The 12,884-nt window shown below is 49.6% G+C and overlaps 1 protein-coding gene across 5 annotated transcripts in view; it reads right to left on the bottom strand.

The window, feature by feature from the left end:
* GGT1 (gamma-glutamyltransferase 1) overlaps positions 1-12,884 on the bottom strand; it is a 31,969-nt gene continuing 19,085 nt past the window's right edge. For all 5 annotated transcript variants that reach the window (XM_036393563.1, XM_036393565.1, XM_054516811.1 and 2 more), the window contains 12 exons: positions 11,958-12,119; positions 10,805-10,932; positions 10,496-10,585; positions 9,343-9,535; positions 8,063-8,220; positions 7,087-7,236; positions 6,464-6,600; positions 5,028-5,215; positions 4,115-4,242; positions 3,710-3,822; positions 2,634-2,747; positions 1-804 (listed from right to left, as the gene is read on the bottom strand). In XM_036393563.1, coding sequence (XP_036249456.1) covers positions 661-804; positions 2,634-2,747; positions 3,710-3,822; positions 4,115-4,242; positions 5,028-5,215; positions 6,464-6,600; positions 7,087-7,236; positions 8,063-8,220; positions 9,343-9,535; positions 10,496-10,585; positions 10,805-10,932; positions 11,958-12,119 — 1,705 coding nt within the window. In that variant the 3' untranslated portion in view covers positions 1-660. The remainder of the gene's footprint in view (positions 805-2,633; positions 2,748-3,709; positions 3,823-4,114; positions 4,243-5,027; positions 5,216-6,463; positions 6,601-7,086; positions 7,237-8,062; positions 8,221-9,342; positions 9,536-10,495; positions 10,586-10,804; positions 10,933-11,957; positions 12,120-12,884) is intronic.

Raw genomic sequence — 12,884 nt, 5'->3', positions numbered from 1 at the left:
TGTGTGACTCCATATTTATTTATTTTAGTTGTGCTCAGAGTTTTACAGGTAGCATCTTCCCTTTAGACCTTCTCAACAGAAATATAAAAAAGTTTGAAGCCATTTTCCCATTTCCCCCCTCATCTCCAAAAATCAACCGGGTGAAATGCAAAAACATCTTTTGTTAACAGAGTGGTGAGTTTGGCTTATCCCAGTCTAGAGCTGGGCTTCCTGCTATGGCACAGACCTATTAGTTTGTAACTTAGAAAACCCAGCTCCAGGGTCCTGTAACTCCCACCTACTCAACAGGAAACAAATATCTTCTCTAGCAGTGACAGGGACATTCCTGGTAGCTGACACTGTGCAGGGGAAACGCTTCCTGCAGCTTGAGTGAGCAACTGGGCACCCAATCTGTCTTCGTGGGATGGAGAGGAGGCAGGGAACAAACTCTTCAAGGCAGAACAGACTCTTCAAGTAAGCACTGCACGTCCTGGTGGACGCACCTGTCTTAGCAGACGGCTGTGGCATGAGGCACTTCGGTCATGGCTGTAGAGAACTGTCCCAGTTCCATCAACAGAATCACAGGTAAATGCGTTCTCTTTCCTGTGAGAAGTCCCTGAGTTGCAGATCTAAAGGATCTTCCCCCCAAACACACCTTGGTGTCACTAGAGCTGAGGCAGGTCAGTAGCCCGCAGGGAATCCCCCTTTGCGCGAGTCGGAGGCGGCGGCCCAGCCGCGCTCGGTCCTGAGGATGGCCTGGACCACTGCACCCCCGCTCACCCGCGCCGTGCCGTGCCTCCTCTTCCTCAGCTGCTGCTCGATGCCCTGCAACGCACAGCGGGGTGAGAACACTGCACCTGCTCAATGCCCTGCAGTGCACAGCTGGGTGAGAACACTGCACCTGCTGCAGCCTGCAATGCACAGCGGGGTGAGAACACTGCACCTGCTCAATGCCCTGCAACGCACAGCGGGGTGAGAACACTGCACCTGCTCAATGCCCTGCAGTGCACAGCGGGGTGAGAACACTGCACCTGCTCAATGCCCTGCCATGCACAGCTGGGTGAGAACACTGCACCTGCTCAATGCCCTGCCATGCACAGCGGGGTGAGAACACTGCACCTGCTGCAGCCTGCAGTGCACAGCGGGGTGAGAACACTGCACCTGCTCAATGCCTGCAGTGCACAGCGGGGTGAGAACACTGCACCTGCTCAATCCCTGCAACACACAGCGGGGTGAGAACACTGCACCTGCTCAATGCCCTGCCATGCACAGCTGGGTGAGAACACTGCACCTGCTCAATCCCTGCCATGCACAGCGGGGTGAGAACACTGCACCTGCTCAATCCCTGCCATGCACAGCTGGGTGAGAACACTGCACCTGCTCAATCCCTGTCGTGCACAGCTGGGTGAGAACACTGCACCTGCTGCACCCTGCCATGCACAGCTGGGTGAGAACACTGCACCTGCTGCAGCCTGCCGTGCACAGCTGGGTGAGAACACTGCACCTGCTCAATCCCTGCAGTGCACAGCTGGGTGAGAACACTGCACCTGCTCAATGCCCTTCCATGCACAGCTGGGTGAGAACACTGCACCTGCTGCACCCTGCCATGCACAGCTGGGTGAGAGCACTGCACCTGCTGCACCCTGCCCCCTGCATCCCCCACAACCAGCCAGGTGTTCAGGGCCTGTGTTGCATAGGGCTGTGTTGTTCCTCCTCTTCCCTTTGCTTTCTGGGATGCCCTACTTTTGAAGAAGTGGAATTCAGAATTTGATATGTGTGGTGCTCAGTGTGGGTTACCAATACTATTCTTGGTCACAGAGATTCACACACTAACAGCCAGGACTGATGGATCCTGTTTGGCAGTGGTGGAGAACACAGGACTTGTAGAGAGCAGAGCACCCTCCCCAGTGCTGGCAGATACCTCAGCTGTTATCTTCATGAGAAGCTTATTAACAGAGGAACTTCTGCAGAGTTTGATAAAACTGCATTATGTAGGACTGTTTTCCCAAATACAGAGGCACAGAGATATGAGATGGGTACAAAGAGGCAGATACAGAGGCATGAGAGATGTACAAAGCATGTGCCTGCCTCAGGCCTCTGGGGATGTGCAGGTGCTCAGGGTGAATGAAGCTGCCAGCTCAGGTGAGTGGTCTGGAGAGCAGGGCAGACCTTGCCATCAGCTCTCCAGCTGAATGTACTGTGCTGACACTTTTACTGTGAATATATTTTCAAGTCTGTTCCCAGGTCCCTCTGGGCATCCCCCCTTGCTAGCTCTGGGCCAGGCCTTCCAGATTCATCATGAGGTTACACAACAGGACAAGAGTTCCCTGAGACTGACTGGATTGACACTGCTGGATGCTCTGGGCCCTGACGTGGTTTGCTGTTTTGCAATTCCTTTGTGCCAAGCATCACTGCAAGCAGATGCTCAGTTTCAGACACATTCACTCTTCAATGCACTGGCTTCACACCCATGTGACTGAGACTGAAGGTGCACTTTGAACAGCTTATTGTGACCCAGCATTAGACCTGGACCAGCTTCACTGCTGCTCACCTAGGAACATTTGGCCAAACCTGCTGGTTTTCCACAGTGCTTGCCCTCCCAGCACCAGGGGCCCAGCTCATACAAGTTCATGTATGGCTCTGGTGAGACCAACCTCCTCTATTTGCTGCTCAAGCTCCGTGATGTTGGGAAACAGCTGATCATGAATTCTGGGCTCCTCCACTGCTTTCTTCACATCATAACCAAACCAGATGGAATTCATGATTGTCTGTGAGAAGCAAAAAGCCTTAATGTTAATTACTGTGTTCAGAGAAGTCTGACCCTTGGAGCCACACAGGCAGAGGTGCCTCAAGGATGCTCACAGGGCACACCAAAGGCACCATTTCTGGTTTATGTGGCTTTCAGTGGTTCTTCTCTTGGCCAAGCAAAACACAGGTACATTGCAGCTTGTATATGCTTAGGGGATTCCCACACAAAGAAACCATGAGTGACTAAAATTAACACAGCAAAAGGATGAGATCCCCAGGCCATGGTGGCTGGGTTTATGCTGCTGGAGCCAAGCACACAACAGTCACCTCAGCAAACACACCTACATCTTCCTGCTATTGTACAGCCAGTTCCCTTGGGCCTGGCTCCTCTCTGCACCATTGAACTGCAGGCTGGAGCTGCTGGGAAGTGAGAACACCCAGAGTCCAGGGCTTAGGAAATTGTTTGTAGTGGTTTTTACAGAATTCTCCTCTACCTCAGCAAAAAGGCCAGATCCAGCCTGGTGCTGCTGCCACAGCAGCTCACAGATGCCCTGCCTATCATGCCCTGCCTGACACTGTGCCTGAGCTGAGTTCTCATTTAGCTTCTCTGTGGGACTTTGATCCAAAGTTTGGGATTTTGGATGGGAACAACTCTAAACTAGGTAAATAGGCTCACGGAGACTCAGAGAACAGAACTCAAAGCAAATCTTGTGCAAGTGGTAAGAACAACTTGCCAGAGAAAAAACATCATTAAGGAGGCACTGGAGTCACTAAAGGGGGCAATTTAATAGCAGACCTTTTGTAGCCCTGGCAGGAGTTGGTGTTGGAGGTCTGGCCCTCAGAATGCCAGGCAGGAACCTCCTTTTCAAGCCCCTGGCCCCCAGCAGGGAGCCACAGCCATGATCCTGTCACAGGTGCAGATGGGAGTCCCCCCAAATGCTGCCTCTCCCATTTGGCCCCATTTGCCCTCACCCTCACGTACCAGTGCTGTTGCTGTAGTTATTTTTGTTCCTCCAGAAGCACCGACCACCATCCTCACCTGTTTCATTTTATCCACCAAAATGGAGGGGCACATAGAGGACATTGGCTGTTTACCTGTTGGGGACACAGAGGCAACACAGAGGCTCAGCTTTCTACCTGCAGCTCACAAACTTCCAGCTCTTGCTCCACATCTAAGCCCAGAGCCTCAGTATCCTCCTTCCTGACTCAGCTCGTGTCCTGCTCAGCCCCTGGGGATCCCACCATCCCCTGCACTCATCTCCTTCCTGACTCTCTCCCACCACTGTCCCCTGCAGGTCCCAGGCCTGTGTCCCATGGCACAGATGCTGCAGTGTGAGCATGCACAATGCAGCCAAAAGACTGAGTCAGGAATGCAGTTTACAGCTACCTGGAGCTATGAAATTCGCTGGAGAAGGAGGGATCCCAAATCCATTGATTATGTAAGGTGAGCTGAAGTCATCCATTTCATCATTAAATATGATTCCACTCACGTTGGATCGTACATCAGAGCCAAAGCTGGAGAAAACAAATTGTCAAAGTCAGGTCAAACCCACAGCAAATCCAGGCAGAGCTTCAGCTGAATTTACTGCAATGTAAACCTGGGATTTGATTGGAGTAACGCTCCACTCCCTCCCATTGTAAAGGACTTTCTGTTCCCCCTAGGGGGAAGGAAGCAGTTAATACTGTGAGTACACAGCTACACACAGAGGAAAGGCAGCCCAGAGCCCTTCCTACACCTCTCCTGAGAGGATCCCCTGGGGAAAACGAGCACAGCACCTCAGCACAACTACTGCCCCTTGCAGGTGGGCAGCACTGCGCTCCATTCAGAGGCAGCACAGCTCCAAGGCTGGCACATTTGGGAATGACTGGGGGTTTGCTTAGATGTGTCAAGCTGGAGACATTTTCTATGGATAAAAATAAGCTTCACACCCTGGCTCCAGGCCATATATGTGAACAGAGCTCTTTCTGACAGCACTCACAGCCAAACACTGCACTCCCAGGCCAACTGTATTAGCTCAAATTCCTTCCAAAAGCCTGGGAAATCAGAACCAGCAGCAATAGCTCTGCTTATGAGAAGATCCAGATGCAGCCAGCGTTGTGGTGGAATTGAACAAGAGAGAGGACACAAGCACGAGGCCTCAGTGTCGAGCACTGACCTGCAGGCTCAGCAGAAGTGCCCATCCCCAGCACTACTGACCCCTGCCCCGCCCCAGAGGTGACAGCTCAGAGGTGTTTGACACCCAGAACCAGCACGAGGAAGACGGCAAAGGCCTACAGGGAAGGAATGTCTGAGCTCCTACTATTGGTTGATGGTGCTGGTGGCGGACACAGCACTGCCATCGTCAGCCACAATGGAGACGTGGGATGTACCGGCATTGTCTCCAGTGTAGTACACGGGCTCGTAGTACTCCACGGGGTGCGAGGTGCTGTCTGTGATCTTCCTCCGCAGATTGTCTGCAAACAGCTCGGATGTCATGTTCCTGATTGCCTGCCAGAGAAACCCAGGGCACTCACTCAGCAGACTGAGACACGTTCTCATGAGGCTGATATCCAATACTTAAAATTCCAGCAGTGAGGCTACAGTTTCTCCCCAGGGGCCTTCCTGTGGTGGTCCCAGGACGAGGGAAGACATGAGAATCTTGACTCCATGTTCCAGAAGGCTGATTTATTATTTTAGGATATATGATTATATATATGATGTGTTATGATATATAATTATTTTATGATTTTATGATATTATATTAAAAGAAAACGATATATTAAAACTATACTAAAAGAATAGAAGAAAAGGATTTCATCAGAAGGCAAGCAAGGAAAGGAAAGGAATGATAACAAAAGCTCATGACTCTCAGAGAGTCTGAGCCAGCTGAATGTGATTGGCCATTAATTAGAAACAACCAACATGGACCAATCAAAGATGCACCTGCTGCATTCCACAGCAGCAGAGAATTATTGTTTACATATAATTTCTGAGGCCTCTCAGCTTCTCAGGAGAAAAAATCCTGGCAAAAGGATTTTTCATAAAATATCATGGCGACAGTCTTCCTTCTTGGAAGATGGACATTGTAGCAAAAGATCTTTTTAAGCTGTCACAGGAACAGCTGTTAAAGTCACCCCTTTCTGCAGAAGTTGATCAGCATCCATTATTGCAGTGCTATGGAAAGCTGCCTCCACACTGCTGTGAGGCAAGCAGGGCTACACTTGCTTCAGGGACAAGAGGAATGGGATGGGAGAGGGACAAGGCAAGGTCTGACCAGAGCTCTGTATGTTGAAAATTTGTGTTCAACAAGCTAGGCTGGGCTCAGAGTCTGCTGCTTTTTCAGGACAGAAGTAAAGCCCAAAATGCAAAGTTGGGACAAGCAGTCTCATCCCTTCCCATCTGCTGCTCCATTTTACTACAGGCAAGTCTGGTTAGAGAGCCACAAAGGTGCTGGGAATATAGTGAATAAGGCTTCAAACACTATAAAAGCAGGCAGGGTTAGACCTAAATGTACTCCAGCTCTCCTGGTGAATTGAGGAGTTTGCTTTTCCTTCCAGCAGGAAGGTTGCCTCCATTTATAGCCCTGACAGCTCAGCCATGAGCCACATGGGACATCACTTTTTGACTCAGAGCTGTTTCAGTGCCTGTCACAGCAAGTGGCACAGAGGATGCCTGACAAAGTGGAGTCACCAAAAACTTTAAGCCAAGTTCCAGTCAACTTTGGTGTTGCAGAAAGAAAAGACTTTTGCCAGGTACCTCTGTAATGTTGACAAATTTTGGGTCTCCCAGCAGAGTCCTCTTGGCGTAGGCGAAGCGAAAGGCCTCCACGATGCGGTGGTAGGTCAGACCTTTCTCCTCCACGGTTTTGATGCTGGCAGCAGAGAAATTATATCCTGGCAACAGAGCACAAACAACTGTGAACACAAAGCACAGGGTCCATGGATTGCTAATGCACCTGTGTCAAATGTATAACCTTGAAGCCCAATGTCTACAGAGATGCAGGCACTGGACCGTCCTCATCTCCACATGGAGAGCTCAGGAGCTCTGGTAGTTTTGAGCACTGTGGGAATCACCAGCAGAATTTGTACTTGCAAAGAAGCCTCAAGTACATGTTAGGTTCCACCCATACAGGTATCAGGGAAGCTCCCCCACCAGGAGAATAATTTTCCTCTTGCACCTGTAATTTAGGTAGGAAGGCAACATCCCTGAGTTTACAGCAGAGGAGGAATGTTTCTGCATCTCTGATCTCTCCTGGGCTCTCAGACCTCTCACCTGCTGGAGGTCTATCAGGGAGGCCTTGTTTCTCCCAAAAAAGGTGATGTTTTTGGAGCTCTCCCAGCTCCTGGTGCCTGTGGGGCACTGCTCTGTGGCACTCTCACCTTTCAGTATGTTCAAAATGAGGGCCAGAACTGGGCCACTCAGGGGGGCACTGGGTGTGTAGAGGGTGAACTCCCCGAGTTTGATCTGTATGGGGTCCTCAATCACTGTGGCATTGTAGTCCCTCAGGTCTTCCAATGTGACAATTCCCCCTGGAAAGAGAAGGAAACTAGAGATGTGGGTTTATGTCATCTCTGGTGGGAAGGGGAGGTCATGCTCCACCACCATGAATCACAGCATGGACAAATCCAAAAAGTAACAAGGTGAGGAAAGCAAAGATGTGTGCCCAGGAGATTTCCTCCTTGATAGATCCATCTCAGGCTCAGACAGTTTAGCACAAAGTTGGGCTGATTTACAGCAGACACAACTTTGGTGATCCATCTTTTTTTACAAAAGACACCAGCAGTGTCAGGCTACAAAATGTCCTTAAGAATTCTGTTTACAAGAGGAAGATGCAGTTTTGGGTGCAGATGCTTTGTGGCACCCCACAGGTAGAATAATTTGAGTGTTCCTTCACCTTTCTTATCTGAAGGGGAAAGAGAGTAAGTAATTATCCACCACAGATGAAGCCAGTGAATTACTCACAGGAAGCTCCCCAAGCTAGCCAGTGCTGGCTGGTGAGGGTGGGATACTGCCACCATCTAGTGGCACCGAGAGATCAAACAGCTCAGAGCTCACAGGACCACCACGGATGCAACGTTTTAGGCACAAACTCGTGGGATCCAGGCTCTCTGAACAGCCTGAACTGCACAGACTTGGGAGGCTCTGTGGCACAGAAATGCACAGCAAACACTCTCCATTTCTGAGTTTCAAACACATCTGTTAAAGTGCTTCTTTTGGGTGTCCTGTTGCCACAGATCTCAGAGGCAGCATTTCAGGGCTGGCCTCTCCCAAGGCTTCTGCAGGTCACTGGCTCCTCCTGGGGCTCTGAGCAGTGTGGTCACTCCTGCTGCTTGGGAAGGGTGTCCTGGTTCTCACCTGCCTTGTGGATGTCAGCAATGATCTGCTTTGCCAGGCTTCCTGTGTAAAAGGCATCTGCTCCTTCATTGGCTATAGTGGCGTAGGTGTTGGCTAGTTTGGGCATCTTGATGGTTTCACCCTCCTGCAGGATTTTCCCTCCTTTGCAGAACACTTCACTAGCAGAGAAAGGAGATGGAGAAGATCAGATATGAGGGATAAGTTCAGAACTATGTGTGTCAGTGGCAGCTGAACCAGCATGGGTGTTCATGCTTGGTGCTTCTTGGAGAGAAGGAAACTGCCTGAGCCATGGCCCAGGGCTCCTCAGATCTTGGCACTGGGACACAAAATTGAGCAGTGTTTCCTGACCTGTAATTCCACAAGCTCAGTGTGCTCCATGGAGCCTGCAGCAGGGATTTTCACCATGGCACCCCCCTCCCTGCCCACCCCAGGGGCCAACAAGTGCCTCAAGATGCAAAGGAGGGGCCACAGTCCTTGGACTCAGCAGTGCAGTTCAGAGCACAGCCTATTAAGCTATGAGGTTCAAAGCTCCCAGTAAATCCAGAAGTGTTTCAGTCCCTGTCTGACAGATCTTTAAGGTAGATAGAGCTCTTAAGGTAGAGCTCTCTAGCTCCCCATGATGGATCATGATTGTGCTGCTGTGGACCTGCCTGATTGAAGGACAGGGCAGGGTGTACATTACCAATTGGATAGCAAACAAACCTGCAGCTGGCAGAGATTTTAAGGAAAAGAGAGAATTCAGCATGATTCATCAGGGCTGGACATAAACACTGAGGGTTTGACTGTAAGAAGTGAGGAGTATTAAAACCCTTCATGCTCAGTCTTTGCCAGAGGTGGATGGTCAGAGGCACTGCTTGAGGAAGGCTGATTGTAGTGTAAGAGATGATCCAATTCCCACTGCCTGACAGCAGATGAGATGTTCAAGGAGACTCTGCAATTACTCCAAATGCAGGCAGGATCAGCTTGGTGCACTTACAGCATGAGGAAAAGCAGGGATTCAGAAAATACATTGCCATTGGGCAGGCTGATCCCAGCTCGTACTCTAATTCCACCTTGCTCAGACAAATGGGCTTCAGGAGTAGAATTTCTCCCCCTTTAAAGGTCAGGACTGAACATTCCCCATGATTTAGCACCTTTAGGTATCTGCAGTGACACCAGCAGGCACAGTGAGTGTGATTACTGCAGGGGATGCACACTGCACTGCACAAACTCAGGGACTTTCCAGATTGAATGCAGCCACCCCAAATTTCTCTGCATAGAACAGCAAGTCCTCTACCTACCACAGCAAGGGATTACTTTCAATTGCCTCCTCTTTTGATTTGATGGCTGCAGCAAGGCCTTTCCCAACAGGGAATCCTTCTCTTGCCAGCTTGATACTGGGCAGAAACAGATCCTTCCATGCCAGTTTGCCATGCCGTTTGTGAGCCAGCTCATAGCCACGGATTTCTCCTGGAACAGCGATTGACAGTCCTCCTGGAGCAGAAAAGGAATGTGTTAAGTCTCCCACAGCAAGAAAAGGAAGTGGTTGATGGAGCAGGAGGTAGGGCAGGCATCTCTGGTTTTAGGCAGGGCTTGTGTGTACTGTGACCTGCTCAGCTTGTGAGAATTAACAGAATAATTTGGTCTGACATTTGTGCCTATGTATTCTGAACTGCTGAAACCCCTCTGTCCTCTTGCTGGTAACTCCAGTTTTGGGATCATTTCCCTCTGTAGGCTCTGTACCAGAGCAAAGCTGCTCAGAACACAGAAGCTGTCATGGGAGAGGACACAGACTGTGATGTACTTGAACCCAAAACTTTGTTGCAGCGTTGTAACTACAACTGGAACAGATTGATTCCACATCCCACAGTGACGTTGCAGTTTGCTTCAATCCTGTGTTCACTTGCATCTCCTAGAAGTTTAATACACTGCTCAAACCCCCTCCAAGGTGCTGCTCCTTCTTGCTTAGAAGAGTGACCATGAAGAGAACTAGTTAGTATTTCTTTCTATTTCTTATTAGAAAATACTTTCCTGCTAGGAAACTTCTCTGGAGACCCCAAGCCTAATGGGGCTTGTGGTTGAAGCCACCACAACAAGTAATTTAGGGAGGAAACCTGAACTGACAAAACTCAAGGTGATCCACACAAAGATTTATTCAAAGAGGTGGAAAGTAAAGATGGCACATGTGGAACAGGTCATACTCAGTGCTTTGCATCCACCTGCTTTTTCATGAAGTGAAAAGCAGAAAGTGATGGGGTCCCTGACTAGTTTAAAGGGCATTGTTTTTAGCTTCTTTGTCAGGCCAGAGTTTGCAAATAGTGTAAGAGGATATTTCCAGGATATTTCTAGGTGAGAAATCCTGTAGGTAGGCAAGAACCAACCATGAGAAATGTTCTCAATGTAGATGTGCTGGTAGCAGGGAATGCTGGAGCAGTGAAGCAGCCTTTGCCATACCTTTCAGAGAGAGCTGTGTGTTGTTCCCAAACATGTCCACCGATGCATTTTTTGGAGCCACTTCTCTTGCATTAATGATTTCCACTTTTCCTTTAATGACAGAGCAAGGAAGATGATGTTTAGCTCTGGACTCTGCACAGAGCCATGGTCTCTGCTGGAGGACTCTGACCAACGTGAGCCAGGTCCTTGGCGATTATTTTGAGGACATTCCCCCGGAGGCTGTGAACATCATTCACCTTCTCCAGGTAGGATAAATCACTTAGATAAAGTTGTCCAGCTGTTCCAGGTGTGTGTGGCCCTGTTCCTTACCTGTGCTGCTGTAGATGGTGAAGAAGAGGCCCCCTCCAATGCCCATGCTGTGAGCATTCATGAGTCCCACGCACAGCAGGGCTGCGATCGCGGCATCCACTGCTGATCCTCCTTGCTTGAGGATGTCCCTGTGCAGCAGAAGGGAAGGGGACATGTGACAGTGCCTCAGCTCCCTGTCAGCACTGCATGACAGGCTCTCTCAGGCACATCTGTCCACACCCAGCCTCTGTGCTCCTCAGGAAGCTTTGAGCTTCTGTCACCAGAGAGAACAGAGCCTTAGTGGTCAGTGTGCCCTCGCTAAAGACACATCCAAACCAGCCTGAAAACAGTGAGATGTGACAGAGTACACGTGGGGACAGACATTCATTACACTGTCATACACACACTCATTACACTGTCATAAGAAATTACAGTTTTCTCAGGAGCCTTAAATCTGCAGCACTTGAGACTAGAACTGAAGGATATCTCAATAAATGTTTTTTTTAAAGGAGCTAGAAAGAAAACTCTCGTTCTCATTGTTTATGGATCCAAGGAATCTTTGCCTGCTATGTTGTCTGAGCAGCTGCAGTAAAGCTGGTCAAGCATGGTAAAAGCCTGGGGTTTATTAGGATCTCCTCTTTCTACAAGGAGAGTAGGGATTGATTATCTATGCTGGGCAACTGCAAGGATTGCACCTGAACATTGGGGAAGCAGCAGTTGTGTCTCATGCCAGAGCTGTCAGAGCCAATAAGACAGGGCACAGTGAGTGGGTTGTCACAGACATATTATATGAAAAATCCTTTCATTAGGATTTTTCTCCTGGGAAGCTGAGAAGCCTCAGAGGAAAAGAAAAACAATAATTATCTGCTGCTGCGGAATGCAACAGGTGCATCTTTGATTGGTCCATATGAGTTGTTTCTACTTGATGACCAATCACAGGTCCAGCTCTGTTGAGACTCTGGTCAGTCACAAGATTTTATTATCATTCCATTTTTTCCCTTTCAAGCCTTCTGATGAAATCCTTTCCTCTATTCTTTAGTAAAGTTTTAATATATCATTTTCTTTTAATATAATATATATCATAAAATAATAAATCAGCCTTCTGAGACATGGAGTCAAGATTCTCATCTTTCCCCTCGTGCTGGGCCCCCTGTGAGCACCCCCCAGTGGGTACCTGCCAATGATGGAGCAGGGCCCTGCGTCGGTGGCCACGGCCGCCCTCCTGTAGGTGTGGGTGTCCCCTGAGCGCAGCCCAAAGAACAGCCCCAGGAACAGCACCAGCCCCAGCAGGGCCACAGCCACCACTGCCACCACCACACAGCGTGTCTTCATCTTCCTGTGGGGAGAGACAGGATGGTCAGCCCTGCTGCCACCTCCTTTCGGATCCTCAAAGCATCACCCGGTAAGAGCTGCCTTACAGCGGGCAGGAAACAGCACAGAAACCTCCAGATGCAGAGGTGAGGAGGGAAATCCAAGGAGCAGAACACAACTGCTGTTAGTCATGGCTGACATCATCTTCAGGACAAAAAAAAATTAAAAATTAAAAAATATAACTTTACATAATCTGCTTTTAAATGCCATGTCTGTGGAGGAGTCTCTGCCTGGAAGGTTGCCAAGGACCAGTGCAAAACACGTCTAGGTCATTAGGAATCAACCTTGGATGAAGCTACAGTGTGAGCACAGCACCCATTCCTGCCTGGGCCCTTGGCCAGAGCACCTTCCCAATGATCTCAGCACTCCCAGAGGGCCACGGCCAGTGCTCAGGTCCCCATGTGTCCCAGTCCTGCACTCAGCTGCTCTCAGGCTGCACGGGGCTGCAGCTCATCTGAGAGTGAGCACAGAACACCAAGAAGCTCCCTAGGTGCCCACAGGGATGAGCAGAGCTACTGAGGGGATGGACACTCACTGCCACCCTGCTGGGACAGGCACTTCAGCAAATACAGCTTCAACAGCTACTCTTTGACCATTTTCTTTTCTATTACAAGACCATTCCAGCAAAATAGACCTAAATTAATCATATTGCCTTCAGAGACCACCTCCCCCCTTTGTACTGCAGCTCTGGGTTTTTACCACAACTTCAGCACAACAGCCAAGATGTCCT

This window comes from Molothrus ater, chromosome 18, assembly GCF_012460135.2.
Source record: "Molothrus ater isolate BHLD 08-10-18 breed brown headed cowbird chromosome 18, BPBGC_Mater_1.1, whole genome shotgun sequence".
Lineage (NCBI taxonomy): Eukaryota > Metazoa > Chordata > Aves > Passeriformes > Icteridae > Molothrus > Molothrus ater.
This window is presented reverse-complemented; position numbering and strand designations above follow the sequence as displayed.